We start from the raw sequence: 13297 nt of genomic DNA, 5'->3' as shown, positions 1-13297 counted from the left end.
CATCACGACCGTAACAATAACATCTAAGTAATTGGAATAAATACGACTAAACTACCTACGGCCCAGCCCTAAATTAGTTGGATTATTTTCTTTCTAATTGCATAAGGCAGTATTTTTTATACAGTGACGGAGAGCTTCCGCCGTTTAAACTAAGCTCGAAAGGACCACAAAACTCTACGGAATTATTATTTTGATACAAGCAAGTTTTTCTTTTGATGTCGTTCGTCATTGATACAAGTGGTGTCTAAAGAACTGACAAAGCGTGATTTCGCTCTCAAACAATACGCCCCACACCTTTGACTCTTCCGTCTAAACTCTTCGGAAACTCTCCTATATACCATTGATAGAGATTTTTTGGCAAGCAACGAAGGAATATACTACCCTTTATTAGTAATCAATGTACATTTGTTATTAGTGCCATTGTTATTATTATTTATATAATTTGTCTGGTATATTCATTCGTATATCTAAGCATTTGTTTGCCTCTATCAGGCGAACCTGGTAGGCTGCATATCGATACTTAACTATATCTCTCTTATACAGCATTGACGTCGTGTGTTGTCAATCGTTGTGTGACTTGTATAATAGCGTAACACTTATTGCGTAGCCTGCTTAGTAATAATGAAGTATTACATTTACATAAACGTCTCTAATGGTATCTATCTAGTTCACCTCAACGAAGTCATTGTACGAGGGGCCATCCGTATGCAAAACGTCACTTGTATATGGTGTTCGCATAAACATTCAATTAGAAGCTATTGTACAGTTGTTTATACAATGATTTGACTTAGTCACAACGTTCGTCGTCTGCGTCATTTTCATTTTGCGCGCTTCTATTTTTCTCAATGCAACCCGAGATTACTTCGACAGATTTCACCGTTCAAGAGGAGGTGCATTATGTTGTCGCTGGGGGGAGGCGAGGGGGAGAGTAACTAGAAAGAACTATTTTTGGCCAGTCTCTAGTAAGAACATCTCGTACGCTTCCAGTGCCTCATCGTCCATTCTGAAACAAAAAAAAGAGGTCATCGTTAGCTTTTTTTAGTTTAATTAAGCATCAAGGTAAAAAAAATTACTGTATAGTTGCTAAGAGTTATTGTGCTTAAGCATACGGTCGTTTTGATTACTTTAAGCAGAACCTATTAAACCGTTCTTGAAGTTCCTCTTAATATTAGTTGCATGGATCTGTAGCTTGATCACACTTGACTCATGCTCAGACTGACTATTGCGCTGGCTCCGCCGACATAGGAGAACATCGAATAAAGGCATATGTTAAGATTTGTGCATCGGTGCAGACGTGCAGAATAAAACAGACGGTTATTCCACCAAACTTACCCAACACTAGTACTTTGCGAAAGGTCGCTGGGATAATCTCCTCTGGCATTGCCATTACCGCCATCGAGGAATCCCATTTCTTCTGGAGAGACCTGAAGGCCATCTGGTCCGTACATAACTGGAAGTTGGCTATAATCGACCTGAGCATGTTGGCCATATACATATGCAGGAGGCTCAATCTTTGTTTTTGCCACATAGCCCCAATGCTGTTGCCGAAGTTGGGGCAAACGCTGTAGCATGGCTTTGATTGTAGCATCTACTCCTTCGCGTGCCTCCACAGCTTCACACTCAGCTAAAAGTACATCCATTGCGGAATCTCCCTCGCACAATTTTTCCAAGTTGCCTCCGCATAGCTTTAGAGCCTATTTTAGGAAAAAATTTTTAGGGCTGCCATGTAAGACGGATCGGATTCTTCATATGGATCAACGCGAGTTCTACATAGCTTTCTCTCTAAGGACACTGATATTGTTAGGTTAGCTGTCCCACGATTATTAGGAAAAAGAAGGTTCTTAGATAAAAAGTTCTAGTAGCTGGTATCACAGTTATTGGCTCATGATTAAAAGAAATTGACAGAATATAAACAGAGCCCATATTCCTTGCCACATATATATATATATATATATATATATACATTGGTTTACATCATTGGAGTACAAGAACAGTAGTAAAGCCATGACTAACCTGAATAGCATTTTTCTGATTATCCTTTTCAAGAGAACGAATCAGCTCGCTGATTATACTACTCAGCTTAGGGCCCATGTCGGGATACGAATGTGCTAAAGGTATTCCATAGCCCAAATCAAGCTGAGAAAGAAGTTCTGCACAAAATAGTACCACTCCTCGGGATTCTTTGTCTCGTTCCTTGTCACCATACACTTTCCGGCCGGCACTTACCGCTTTGTGCGCTCTAAAGGTAGACAGTAAATGCGTAAGATGAAACATGAAATGGTATACGTTTATAACACTGAAGATACGGTGGATACCGATGAATACTGACCAATTCTGAATGCATTAAGGATCATGAACAAATTATCTAAGGTCGTCATCACCAGTTCTGGTGTTGGCACAGTCTACAAGACTTACTGTTCTATTATTTGCTCGCGGATAAGATGTCTTCCCTGGACTACAACAAGTTCCGACAGGTAATCGCACAGCCGGGCACCAGAGTAACGGAAGTTTTGTTGAAGTACACCAGCCTGGTAGACAGAACCCTCCACATTTAGGGCGTGACTTATAACTAAATTTCTATAGAATGTTAATGATCGTGTTTGTGCCGTTTGCTCTCCCGCAGCGCTGTACTTTATTGTGTAATTATGGTAATCTTAGTAAAAATCGAATTCTACAGGTAATATCCCCCTTTCGTATTTACACGTTTCATTATAACTACATAGAGATTTATCTCAGCATTCGCTCCCATATTCGGGTAATTCAATTATCTAGACAAGAACGATCCATCCTCAAAGATTTCTGACAAGTCGTGGGTTTGAACTTCAGCTGTCGAACCCGTAAATTTCTTAATGCCTTTTCTTCTTGCTGACAATAAAGGTTTATCCCTTTCGCATAAGGTTACCTATATCTTTCGGAAATAGGTGTTATGTGTAATATGGTTGTTATAGTTAAATATTCGAACAGATACTCCAACGCCAATGGATGTCGAAAACCAATTCCTTTGCTGAGTTAGGTTATGCAGTTATTGTTTGCGACTTTATATAGACAATTTTTAGAATAACGAACTAAATATTTTTGAAGTTAATATCTTTTGAATTTTGAAGGTAATGTCTGTCAAAAGCTCATGGTGCGGTCATTAGTATTCGCATAGACAAAAGCGTAGACTGAGTACCTGAAATATAGTAGCCACAATCTGTGGGGTATTTGCCGGATTCTTCTTCAGATCATCATAGATAACCTCTGCTAAATCGCATACTCTTGATTCAAACATGGCTGGTGATAGTGTAACATCCGTGATGAACATTTGCAACTGAAGCAAGGCATCGTCCTACATATAAGTGCAATATCACCAAAGATACGGTTAATTCGAAAATGTATTAATCCAATTTTGTAGCGGTATTAAAATAGGTATGCAAGATAGCATGCATGCGTAAGCATAGCTAGATGTTTTATCTAGTTGTAAAAAAAAAAACTAAATACTTTCGTGACCAAGCAGTAACAGACCTCCTCATCATATGAACTTCCTAGGCCATATCCAGATCCATACTGATCGTCGTAGGGATTATGATGGCTGCCTTCGCCGATTTCGCCTCCACTAGCTATTGGCTGCTGAGGCTGTTGAGGGTGGCTACTCTTCCCAGCTGACACTGTTGCGAATTGTCGGTCACGGGGTGTGAGAAATGAGGCCGGCACGAACTCTTGTGCTGTGGGCGATAACGTGAATCCACTACTACCACTAGGCCTAGTCGCTAGACTAGTCGTTCTAGTTGAACCAATACCAGTCGTACCAGATACTATGCCACATGCTGCTCCAGAAATTGGCTGATTTTGCTGCGGTGGTGCTTGATACTGCTGTGACCTTCGCCCTGACGTGTCCTGCTGACACTGTTGCAAATGCTGTTGTTGTGGTTGCTGATGATGAAAGCTTCCAGAGGGGACATTGCTGTTGTTTCCTGATGGGCTATGTTGGTGTTGTGGTTGCCGATGGTGGCTATTTTCTTGATGCTGCAACTGTTGCTGATCCATAATACCGTGAACACGTTGCTGCTGCTGCTGCAGTTGTTGCTGATGGTTTTGATGATGGTGCTGTTGTGTTTGGTTATGGTGGATTGGACGATGGACCGAAGCGTGCTGCTGTTGGACGGGATTTTGTGCGCTTTGATGCGTCGGCTGTTGGGCATGTTGATGCTTGGATGAAGGATGACTACCCGAATGCATAGGTTGAGGCCCCCGCACTTGCTGAGTCGCGAGAGTACTAGGTGGGGCGGGCGAAACCAATGGGAAGGATGACAAGGGCGAAGCATTAACACCGCCCTGAGTATGTTGATGAGAAGGTTGTTGATGTAGCTGCTGATGCTGTTGCTGCTGTCTCTCATGGTGTTGTTGTTGTTGTTGTTGTTGTTTCTGTTGATGCTGCTGCTGAGGAGAACATTGCGATCCACCAACACCTGCTTGTGGATGATTATATCGCTGGTTTCCTATAAACGGATGTACAACAACAAAACACAAATAGCCATTACTTAATATATATGCTCGGCTAGTACCTGACCATAGTAACACATCAGAATTTAACAACCATATAGTATAGTTGAGTTTTTGAAAACTATGAAGAATGATAGCTTTTGGGTAAATTAGCTCTTTATTTAACTGTTGTCAAGAACATATTAACAGAACAAACAAATTAACTAGATCTCGTTCATACCTAATTGTCAATAAAAAAACACATGCTTTCCGACAGAGGTCGTCAAACTTTTCCAAACCTAGTTTCTGACGTGCAATTTCTTGTCAAAGAACACTATAAAAATCATTACTGATTATGATAGTGTATTACGATCGGGACGTCACTGTTTCGGCAGCTGTTGCCGGTCGCAACGACCTTTCGTGTTAAGCAGAAAGTGAGCGTATACTAATGGGCTAAGCATATTTGTTAAATTCTATTTAAAACATTATTACTTATGGAAGGTACGATGCCAAGACCTACAGTTTCCAATACAGTTCTGATTCGGGAGCACAGTGGAACAGCCTAACGCTAGCAACTGCTATTAGAACATATTAGTATCAACACTCGCAAACAATTAGTGCCATCTAAAACAACGTCTTTTCCGCAATACTTTGCCACGCCGATTGTGAATCAGCTCCACTCGATACTCATCACTGCTTCACCGTCAGCCCCTTTCCGGTCCTCACTAGCAGACGACAGCGAGGGCGCAGATCGCCGAACGCCAATGCACACCGCTGGCCATAGAAGCTTGCAAAGCTGCCCCTAAACTCCTACAAACAACCATCCAGCCAGCTAAGAAGTACCATCGGTCGGCAGACCATGAAGCTATCTTTCCGCCTTTAAGCGCCTGTTGATCTGAGATTCGCGCAACAGAGCTGCGAATCACAACTGAATGTTAGCAATATTGACGTTATTTTCATCTGCTACGTAACAGAAGAGCATACCGGTAACTCAAGGGAGCAGAAAACAGTGAGACCGATACAACTGTACAAACTACCATATGAATTTAAGATACGTAACGTTATATTTAATGCGCATACACAGTGACTGGATAATTTGAAGCAATATTCAATGCCACGAACCCAACGCACGCAGATCTACTCGCTTTCTATTCCTTCATTTTTTCATTATTATTTTGTTGCTCTGTGCTTTTCCGTTTTACGCACTTAGTTTTTTCTCTTTCTTTCGGTCTTGACGAGTATCATAGTGTACAACTTTTCACTCAGACTGGTTTCAGTGTGTATTATATATACTGTGCTTTTTTAACTGTCATAGAATGCAGTAATTATTAATAATCTAGTAAAATTCTCCTATATCTGAATATGAAATCAATTCAGCTGCCGGATCATTAAACTTATTTTGGTCATCAACTGGCTGCACGTTTTGTTCAAAAAATGCAGTTTTCTTTAAACTTGGAGTTTGAAAGTTCTGTTGTAGATTATTGCTTATAAAATCAACTCTTAAATATCAGAAGCTAAAAACAGTTTCAGCCACTTTTATGCCGTGTGTGACGCTAGAAAAGAATGATCATGATATTATAGGCTCGAAAACCGAATAGCGTACTTACGGAAGCTACAAAACGCTATTTTTTTTATACGTATTATTGAAGTTGTAAGGATTTGAAGAGACCCTGACTTTCACTTGAGTGTCATTGGTCGTTGTGATTTAACCTAAAGGCAGAGAAACTTCACAGTTCCGAACCGACATATCTTTATGTGGTGATATGCAACAAAGGAGTGAAACTATGCCCTGTGTTCACTAATATTATCATCCTCGTTTGGTTCTGCCTATCAGCATGGTACGGATATTCAGACGTATCAACAGCTTGTCATAACAGAGTTCTCTTGTACGACGGTCGCTCTAAGTGCTACCGAAATTGGGGATACACACACTCTGACAGTCCTGGCATCGCCGCAACAATATTCGCTCATTCAGGTGACTTACGTTACGTTCAGGCACCGTATGGCCTTTTCTTTCTGGCTCTGTCGCATACGTAGTACATTAATACAGCAGGTCCAGAATTTCGATGAAATTGTTTGATGTGTAGCGTTCCTGTACATGCCCAGACCAATAATAAGCTGTCTCTATATCTCTGCAATTGTATCCTTACGATGCCTTACGTCTTATTGTCTAGTTTGCAATCTTAAGCCATGTTTCGCGCTTGTTGTTTGACGGCTAGACAGCATTTGTTCAAAATGGGTTTTTTTTGCTGACCGACAATTGAAACTGTACTTGCTCACATCTGTGTAGGTTTCTAACATAATCAGTGTTCATGGGACACCGTACTTATCATCCCCAATGATTTACTTTTACCGTCCAGTCGACTAATCTTATCGACGCCTATCACGTCCACGCATCTACAATAGTCACCTGCATGCGTGGGCCACTCTTCGACTACGATTTTTTGCAGCTGCAAAGTGTACACCGTAAGTCCTTGGCTGATCCTTCGTCGGCTAGTGTTTTCCCTTGATTCAGAAGGTTCCTTCCGGTCCTCGTCCCTTTCTTCAAAAGGATACTACTGTGTCTTTTAGGGGGTTAACTGTCTGCTATAGTCTGTGCCCTTATTGTGTTGTAATATTCAATAAAGTCTGCACACCTACGCACTGGTAGGTGTGCAATACTACTACCAGGTTGCCTACAAACAGTAGTTTTGAATATCAAACTTTCCTTTTTGAGAATACTCCACTGCTGGATGATAAATCTGTTCTACGATCTTATCAGTTTAACCTTCCAGTTCGTATACAGAGCACCCAAGATAGCCATCAATAGACGGCCTCGTTTTACGTTTCCGGACGCCTTGGGTCTTTCGAATTTATATGTCAATGGTATACGATTAGGCAGTTTTTTCGTTTAGCAACCGACTCATTGCAATGACTTATGTCAGATACACGCCACATTCGTTTGGTATCTCTGAAAGTTTACCTTTGTCTACTTCATTATAGGCCTTTGTAGAATCAAGCATGGCATATTCTTATCCTTTGCCCTCGTTTCTAACCATCTCCGTTATAGACGTCAGTGCAACGATAATAGGATTATTAATAACTCCTCGTCTGTTTTTTTAATGTACTTTGTATCATTCTTAGATTTTCTTGTTGCTTCGTCCATGAAAAAAGCCATTTTTTGTGCATCTAAGCTTTGTATACAGAACTTAACGCCCGTTGTAGATAGAAGAATACCAATAGTCGATTAAATCGTCCATTTAAATTTTAACGGTTAGATGTTTTACGCCTTTTTATGCCTTTTAAACTTTTCTGGCCGTTCTGAGTCTTTGCATTTTTATGACTTTTGCCATAGCTATTTTACTAAAATGTATTTTCGGTGGATTTTTTTTGTAGCGCATTTACGCGACATATAAGTGACGAGCTTACGCCTACCAATATCGCTTGATACACGGTGTACTCTTCAAAAGTTGTCCACGGATTAAAGAAAAAACATTTTGAAGATCGCTAGTAAGCGGTTTAGGCCCCGAATTAAGGTGAACGAAGATTATATTGAATGAACATAATCGCCAGGAATAATACTTTAGGCATATGCACCGAAGTTCACTGAAATGTCTGTTTTTGTCAAAATACAATCCTAGAAACGTGTAAAAGAAAAAGGTTAGAACTTAGAGACACCACCTCGTATAGGTTAATAGGTTGAGAGAGCCATCAATCCTAATCTTCGACAAACACTTCTCCAGTATAGGCGCCCTATTCCCATCTTAACTGTGTTGATTTTTATTTATTCCCGCTAGATCAATGCAGAATAGATTCGCTACATATGCTTATCCCAGTTTAACGCTCGTCTAGTTTCCTTAAAACCGGATGATTCCATTGTATTCTAACGAATATATTTGAAGGATATTGTTTCCAGTTTCTTTTGTGGTTCATGTTTTAGTGTCTTCCGCTATCACCACAAGTCGTAGGCTATGCCTTTTCTTATAGCGTTTAGCGACTCATCCCTCGGCCAAGCGATCCTTCGGTCTCTAATCCGTCAAAGACACTTCCCTGCTGTTATCCGTATTTTCTTGACTTTCCGTTTATCACGTTTCTTATACCCAGATCGTTATGGTGCTAGGACTGCTTCCAGTGGTCCATGCAAATGATGATTGGCTTAGCTTTTGGTCCTTTATAGGGGCTCTTTAGTATTTCTTGCATGTGTTGATCGCTTGCCTAACTTATTTGAATTGCGAAGCAAATTGATCAAGTGTGTCGTCATGGTTTTTAAATTTCGTTTTAATTAATGCGGGACAGTTTTCTTCGGAGTTACGTGTTTCCCGAAGTCAATATTATCATTCGTCAAGGAAATAGGTCGAAGCCAAAAGTTTACCTTGTTATCTCGTGACATAGTTTTTCTTTCTCGCAGGATAGCTGCTTGGCTGCCACAAGGGCATTTAGTTGATTGGTTTAAATAACTGTCATGAGGCGTTTGCAAAAGGGCTATATTAATCGGAGTTAATGTTATCAATATGACTTAGCTAGGTATTAAGGAGACTCGGCCATAGGCGACAAAGGGTGATTTTCTTAAAATTCAAGAGGCGCAGCTTGATTAGATCGTTGGGTTCAAAAACAAAAGAATTACAATTAAAGAACGTTACTCTAAAGACAGTTTCTAAGACATGGTCTTGTTTCGTGATCTATTTGGCTTAAATAATATATAGGTAATTTTTTGAAACTATATAAGGGCTCCTCGAATTCACCAAAGGTGCTGGCCATGGTCGTTGACCATGGCCTTAACATCGTGCACATGTGTTCTCTAAAAGACGCTAATAACGCCGTTAATGCTGCGTGCCTAAAGATCAATTGCTAGAAGGCAAATAACACAGTTCAACCTTTCACCAGAAAAAAGTCAGTACAAAAAAAAACTAATCTGAGGTTTTCTGAAAGTCGATACAAAAAAAAAAACTAATCTGAAGTTTTCTGTAGAGCCTAATATCAAGTAAGTAAATCCATTACAGCAAATCTAAAATAGTGTAACTAGCTATATAGCAGTTGACAGAGATTGGCACTTGTTAATACCTCTGGGATTAAGTACAAAGCACATAAAAGAAACTGTTTCCGAAGAGGTTCTATCAATACTTTGTTATCACTGTTCATTTTCGATTAATATCAACCGAACAAAGGCTGGTCACAACCCAATATGACAAAAGACAACTTCATAACAATTTCGTTGAAGCTAGTCTTTATCCTACCAAATCATGCTACTTTTATTATATAGGGAAATTATGCTTTTTCAAGTTTCCACCAGATTATAACAATGAGAGAATGCCAAGTCACAAATGTTTGTGTTTACTAACACAGTCGCTAATTCAAAACTAAACCCGAATAACTAGGGAACTTGCCTTTCTCTTCAAAATTTTACATGTCTTAGCTGAAACGCACCTTCGAGTTGACATCACTTAGAGATTTACAAAAGCCTGCTCAAGGCGTGAAAGCTTATAAAAATCAAGTGAAATCAAACTTCATCGACATTCTCATAGCGATGTCATCTTGTGGGCTTTATCGTTTTGTGTCCCTCTTCATCTGGTGGACCTACTGTCACTCTCCGGCTCTGTACAGCAGTTGTCCAATGGGCTTACCAACTTCCTACCACTGAGTGGGTTCCGCCTGTCCGTCCCCCTGTGCTTCTTGCTCTTAAATAGCTTCGTAAACCACTAGGACTGATAATCCAAATATGTAAAAATAGTCGATTTAATCAAGGGCCCTTTTTTCGTTCACCATCATCGTTGTCGTCGTCGTCATCATTAATACTGCCTCATCACGACGGTTGTTCTTCATGGGCGGTAACATGCGGTGGGGACGAACGTTCAGCAGGACCTTCAGCGATTGTTATTACTATAATGAAACGAAAACGCTGAGAAATGAAGGCAAAATCCATTATTGCCTGCTTATCAGTACCATCACTATTTTTTCCTTACGTTTTTCTTTAACGAACTCACCGTGATGGTACGACTGGCGAAAACTAGAACGTCCAGAGGGGTTTCCATTGTATTGCTGCAGCTGGTGATAAGGGGGTGCGTAGCCCCCGATGCGCTGATGATTATTACAACCTTGCCGATCCATGCCACGGCGAATGTCGCCCAACGTTATCCTCAAATTTCAGCAAAGAATTGCCGCTTGTTGTTAAACTTGCTACAACAACGCGACCACACATCCGCCTCCACCGCTGCTAGTCGCTCGCAGGACACAAACAAACAGGCTGATTCTCAGCGACCCTGACAGAAGCTTGCTTTCATCGCTATTCTGCGGCGGCGGTGACGACGGAGGCGGCGCCGCTCGACCAGAGGGAGAGCAGTAGCAAAGGGGCGTAGGGCCACATGTTGCAGATAATGTTTACGTTTCCCATCGCAGAAAACCACAAACTAAGCGGTGGAAGAATACGCAAGAGGCGCGCATGCCGAACCACTGTACAACAGCCTGAGGCAATTTCATGTATCCATTCTTTCGAGTGTACGGTACTGATTGGGTATGCTGCCACTTGTCCGAGTGTAGTCGTTTTTAATGTTATCGAACACTTGCCTGTGGCTAACTAGCTTGGAATGGCTCGCATAGAAGCTTGCGAACCCCAGGCAAAGGTTGGGTGAACAGTTATTTGACGTACGCTCATTTGTCTATTGATTTGTTGGCCCTGTCAATAGCCTTTGTGTTTGATTTATTTGTCATATATATTTTTTCAGACGAAAACTCCGTCTGCTACTAACGCTTACAGTTACTTTCAGTGGGATTTCAATGAAGTTGTCTTAAAGTCCAGTTTAAAATGCTAATTGATTTAGGCAAGTATTGAGTCCTTAGGTAGCCACGGCAATAACAATTAAACATTTAACCATGTGAAAACATTTTCCAAGCAACTCATATCACTTTTTATCGTGGATCGTCTAGAAAATAAGTCTCAGAAAGTTGTTTTGTGAGAGCTGAACACTACGATTCAAAATATGCCGCCAGTATCGTTCCTCTCTCACCGAGGGCGCACCAGTGTGTACTACCGCTTGACGCTCAGTCGAGAAGAGCGAGAGAGAGAGAGAGAGAGCGAATCGACGCAGCTGCGGCGTCGTTCCTTTGTTGCATATTCAGACTCTATGTATCGATGTGTGCGCGTGTCTATGTGTGCCTGTCTCTGGCCGTCTGTCAGTCTGTGTACCCTTCTGCAGGACCGGCTGCATCGCCGTTCAACTGTTTACAGGCTTTCACCCACTATCATACTCCCGACAATTCGTGCTGAGAGCGACAGTGAATAATCAAACGAACATAACACCTTATACCGGCAATCGTGATGGTGGGGGTTGTGCAGTAGAAATCGACATAGTGGTATCGAAATAGTGGTTGACCTGCTATCTTTGGCGGTAGCAGACAAAGCAGTTGGTTGGTCGATCGAAAGAGGACTAACAGAACAAGCTACTGAGGCAAAGTCAATCGCCGTCATCTGGTGTGGCCGATGCGGCGACCGCCGGTCATGTAGTTCACTCGTCTCGAGCACACACAGATCGTGTCATCGGACAAAGTGCGCTTAGAAAAGGTTCGATTGATCCTACGACGAAGACGAACGACTATGACGCATTTTCACTTGTGCTGTATGCCCTTAACCATAGAGGATGGTTGATGCGGTAAAGAGAAAAAAGAAAGTACGTTTGTTACGGTGGCTGTTACCTGTTCGACTGTTGTAGTAAAACAGTTTCAGTCCTCAAGGAACGTTTGTGAACAGTGCTTGTCTTCTACTGGGAAGTCAGCTGGCTATACCGCAGTGAATACGAATACTATCAAATATGCTTTAATTCTGTTGTTTTTTTCCTTGAAAGCTTTTCTAGTTGGCAGTGAGTAGCAATGTTGTGTGCGTATAGGCATATTCGTGAGCTTACGCATACGACCATAGTTCAGCGAAGTCAATCGACGGAACAAGGCCTCTCTTCAGCCTGAACAGGACATGGTGAACTGATGCTGTGATGATTCCGAAGGCCAGCTGCGACTACCACTAAATCGGAAAATGCACGTTACATAATGTACAGTTAGTCAGATTCAATCCATCCATTCAGTTATCGTAGCCTTCGTAGTATAGTAGCAATCGATCGCTGGACTAACTATAAGGGTGGATAAAAGTTCACGACAATGCTATTTCAAAGGGATTTCATCATGTCCTCCTAACAACTGTGAGTAATTCAATTACAGTAGAGAATGTGTTCACTCAGGGCATTGTTAATGTAACGTAGTCTGAGTAAGATGAATTTATTGCGCAAAACACAAATTTGCTTTTCGTTACTCACACAAATGGCGCACGCATAAACAGTCAGCCAGTGTTATAAAATACTTTTCAGGAATTCGCTTAATTTCCAAGAACATGACCAATGAATAGCCTCGCATACAGTGGCACGGTGCCGCCACTCTGACACGGAACAACAACAGCAACAGCAACGGCTCGAACTATATGTATGCGTTCTAATAAAAGCTACATCTATACGAGTCTGATGGATGATTTCTAGTATTCCGGGCATAGTTGCGAATATATTCTAAATTATATGATGACGCGGGTTAGCAGAGCCATCTTCATTCTATGTTAAGGTGTTACCACTGGCAATATTGCACGTCGTCAGCGTATATATGTAAGTGTTTTTTTCCGTAAGCCCTAGATCTTTTGGCAAAGCATCCTCCTCGGAAGCAGTTATTATCCTCTGCATGACGTCGTTGCAATTGAACCTAATTTGACTGAGTGATGCTTCTTGGTCTGTCGGTTGTTGTCCTATTGCTGTCTTCACGCTTTTATCCTGCAGCCGACTGCTCGGCGCTGGCTGGCCAGCTACGATCCAGCCAGCCAGCCAGCCAGCCA

At 41.5% G+C, this 13297-nt stretch overlaps 2 protein-coding genes across 2 annotated transcripts in view; one reads left to right on the top strand and one right to left on the bottom strand.

The window, feature by feature from the left end:
- Positions 1 to 404: 404 nt before the first annotated feature.
- On the bottom strand, positions 405 to 11095 carry LOC111269642 (uncharacterized). Its single transcript, XM_022849382.2, has 7 exons — positions 10422 to 11095; positions 3505 to 4478; positions 3173 to 3328; positions 2416 to 2528; positions 2014 to 2239; positions 1333 to 1694; positions 405 to 1003 (listed from the first exon to the last, which is right to left on the bottom strand). The coding sequence occupies exons 1-7, from the start codon at positions 10543 to 10545 to the stop codon at positions 943 to 945; spliced, it is 2016 nt and encodes a 671-aa protein (XP_022705117.1). The 5' UTR covers positions 10546 to 11095; the 3' UTR covers positions 405 to 942.
- A 454-nt stretch (positions 11096 to 11549) lies between these two features.
- The window catches only part of LOC111269645 (rho-associated protein kinase 1), a 20204-nt gene continuing 18456 nt past the window's right edge, over positions 11550 to 13297 (top strand). The window contains exon 1 of the mRNA XM_022849387.2: positions 11550 to 12623. The gene's annotated coding sequence lies outside the window, so the exon portion shown is untranslated. The remainder of the gene's footprint in view (positions 12624 to 13297) is intronic.

The sequence above is a fragment of the Varroa jacobsoni genome, unplaced genomic scaffold, assembly GCF_002532875.2.
Source record: "Varroa jacobsoni isolate VJ856 unplaced genomic scaffold, vjacob_1.0 scaffold_1401, whole genome shotgun sequence".
Classification (NCBI taxonomy): domain Eukaryota; kingdom Metazoa; phylum Arthropoda; class Arachnida; order Mesostigmata; family Varroidae; genus Varroa; species Varroa jacobsoni.
This window is presented reverse-complemented; position numbering and strand designations above follow the sequence as displayed.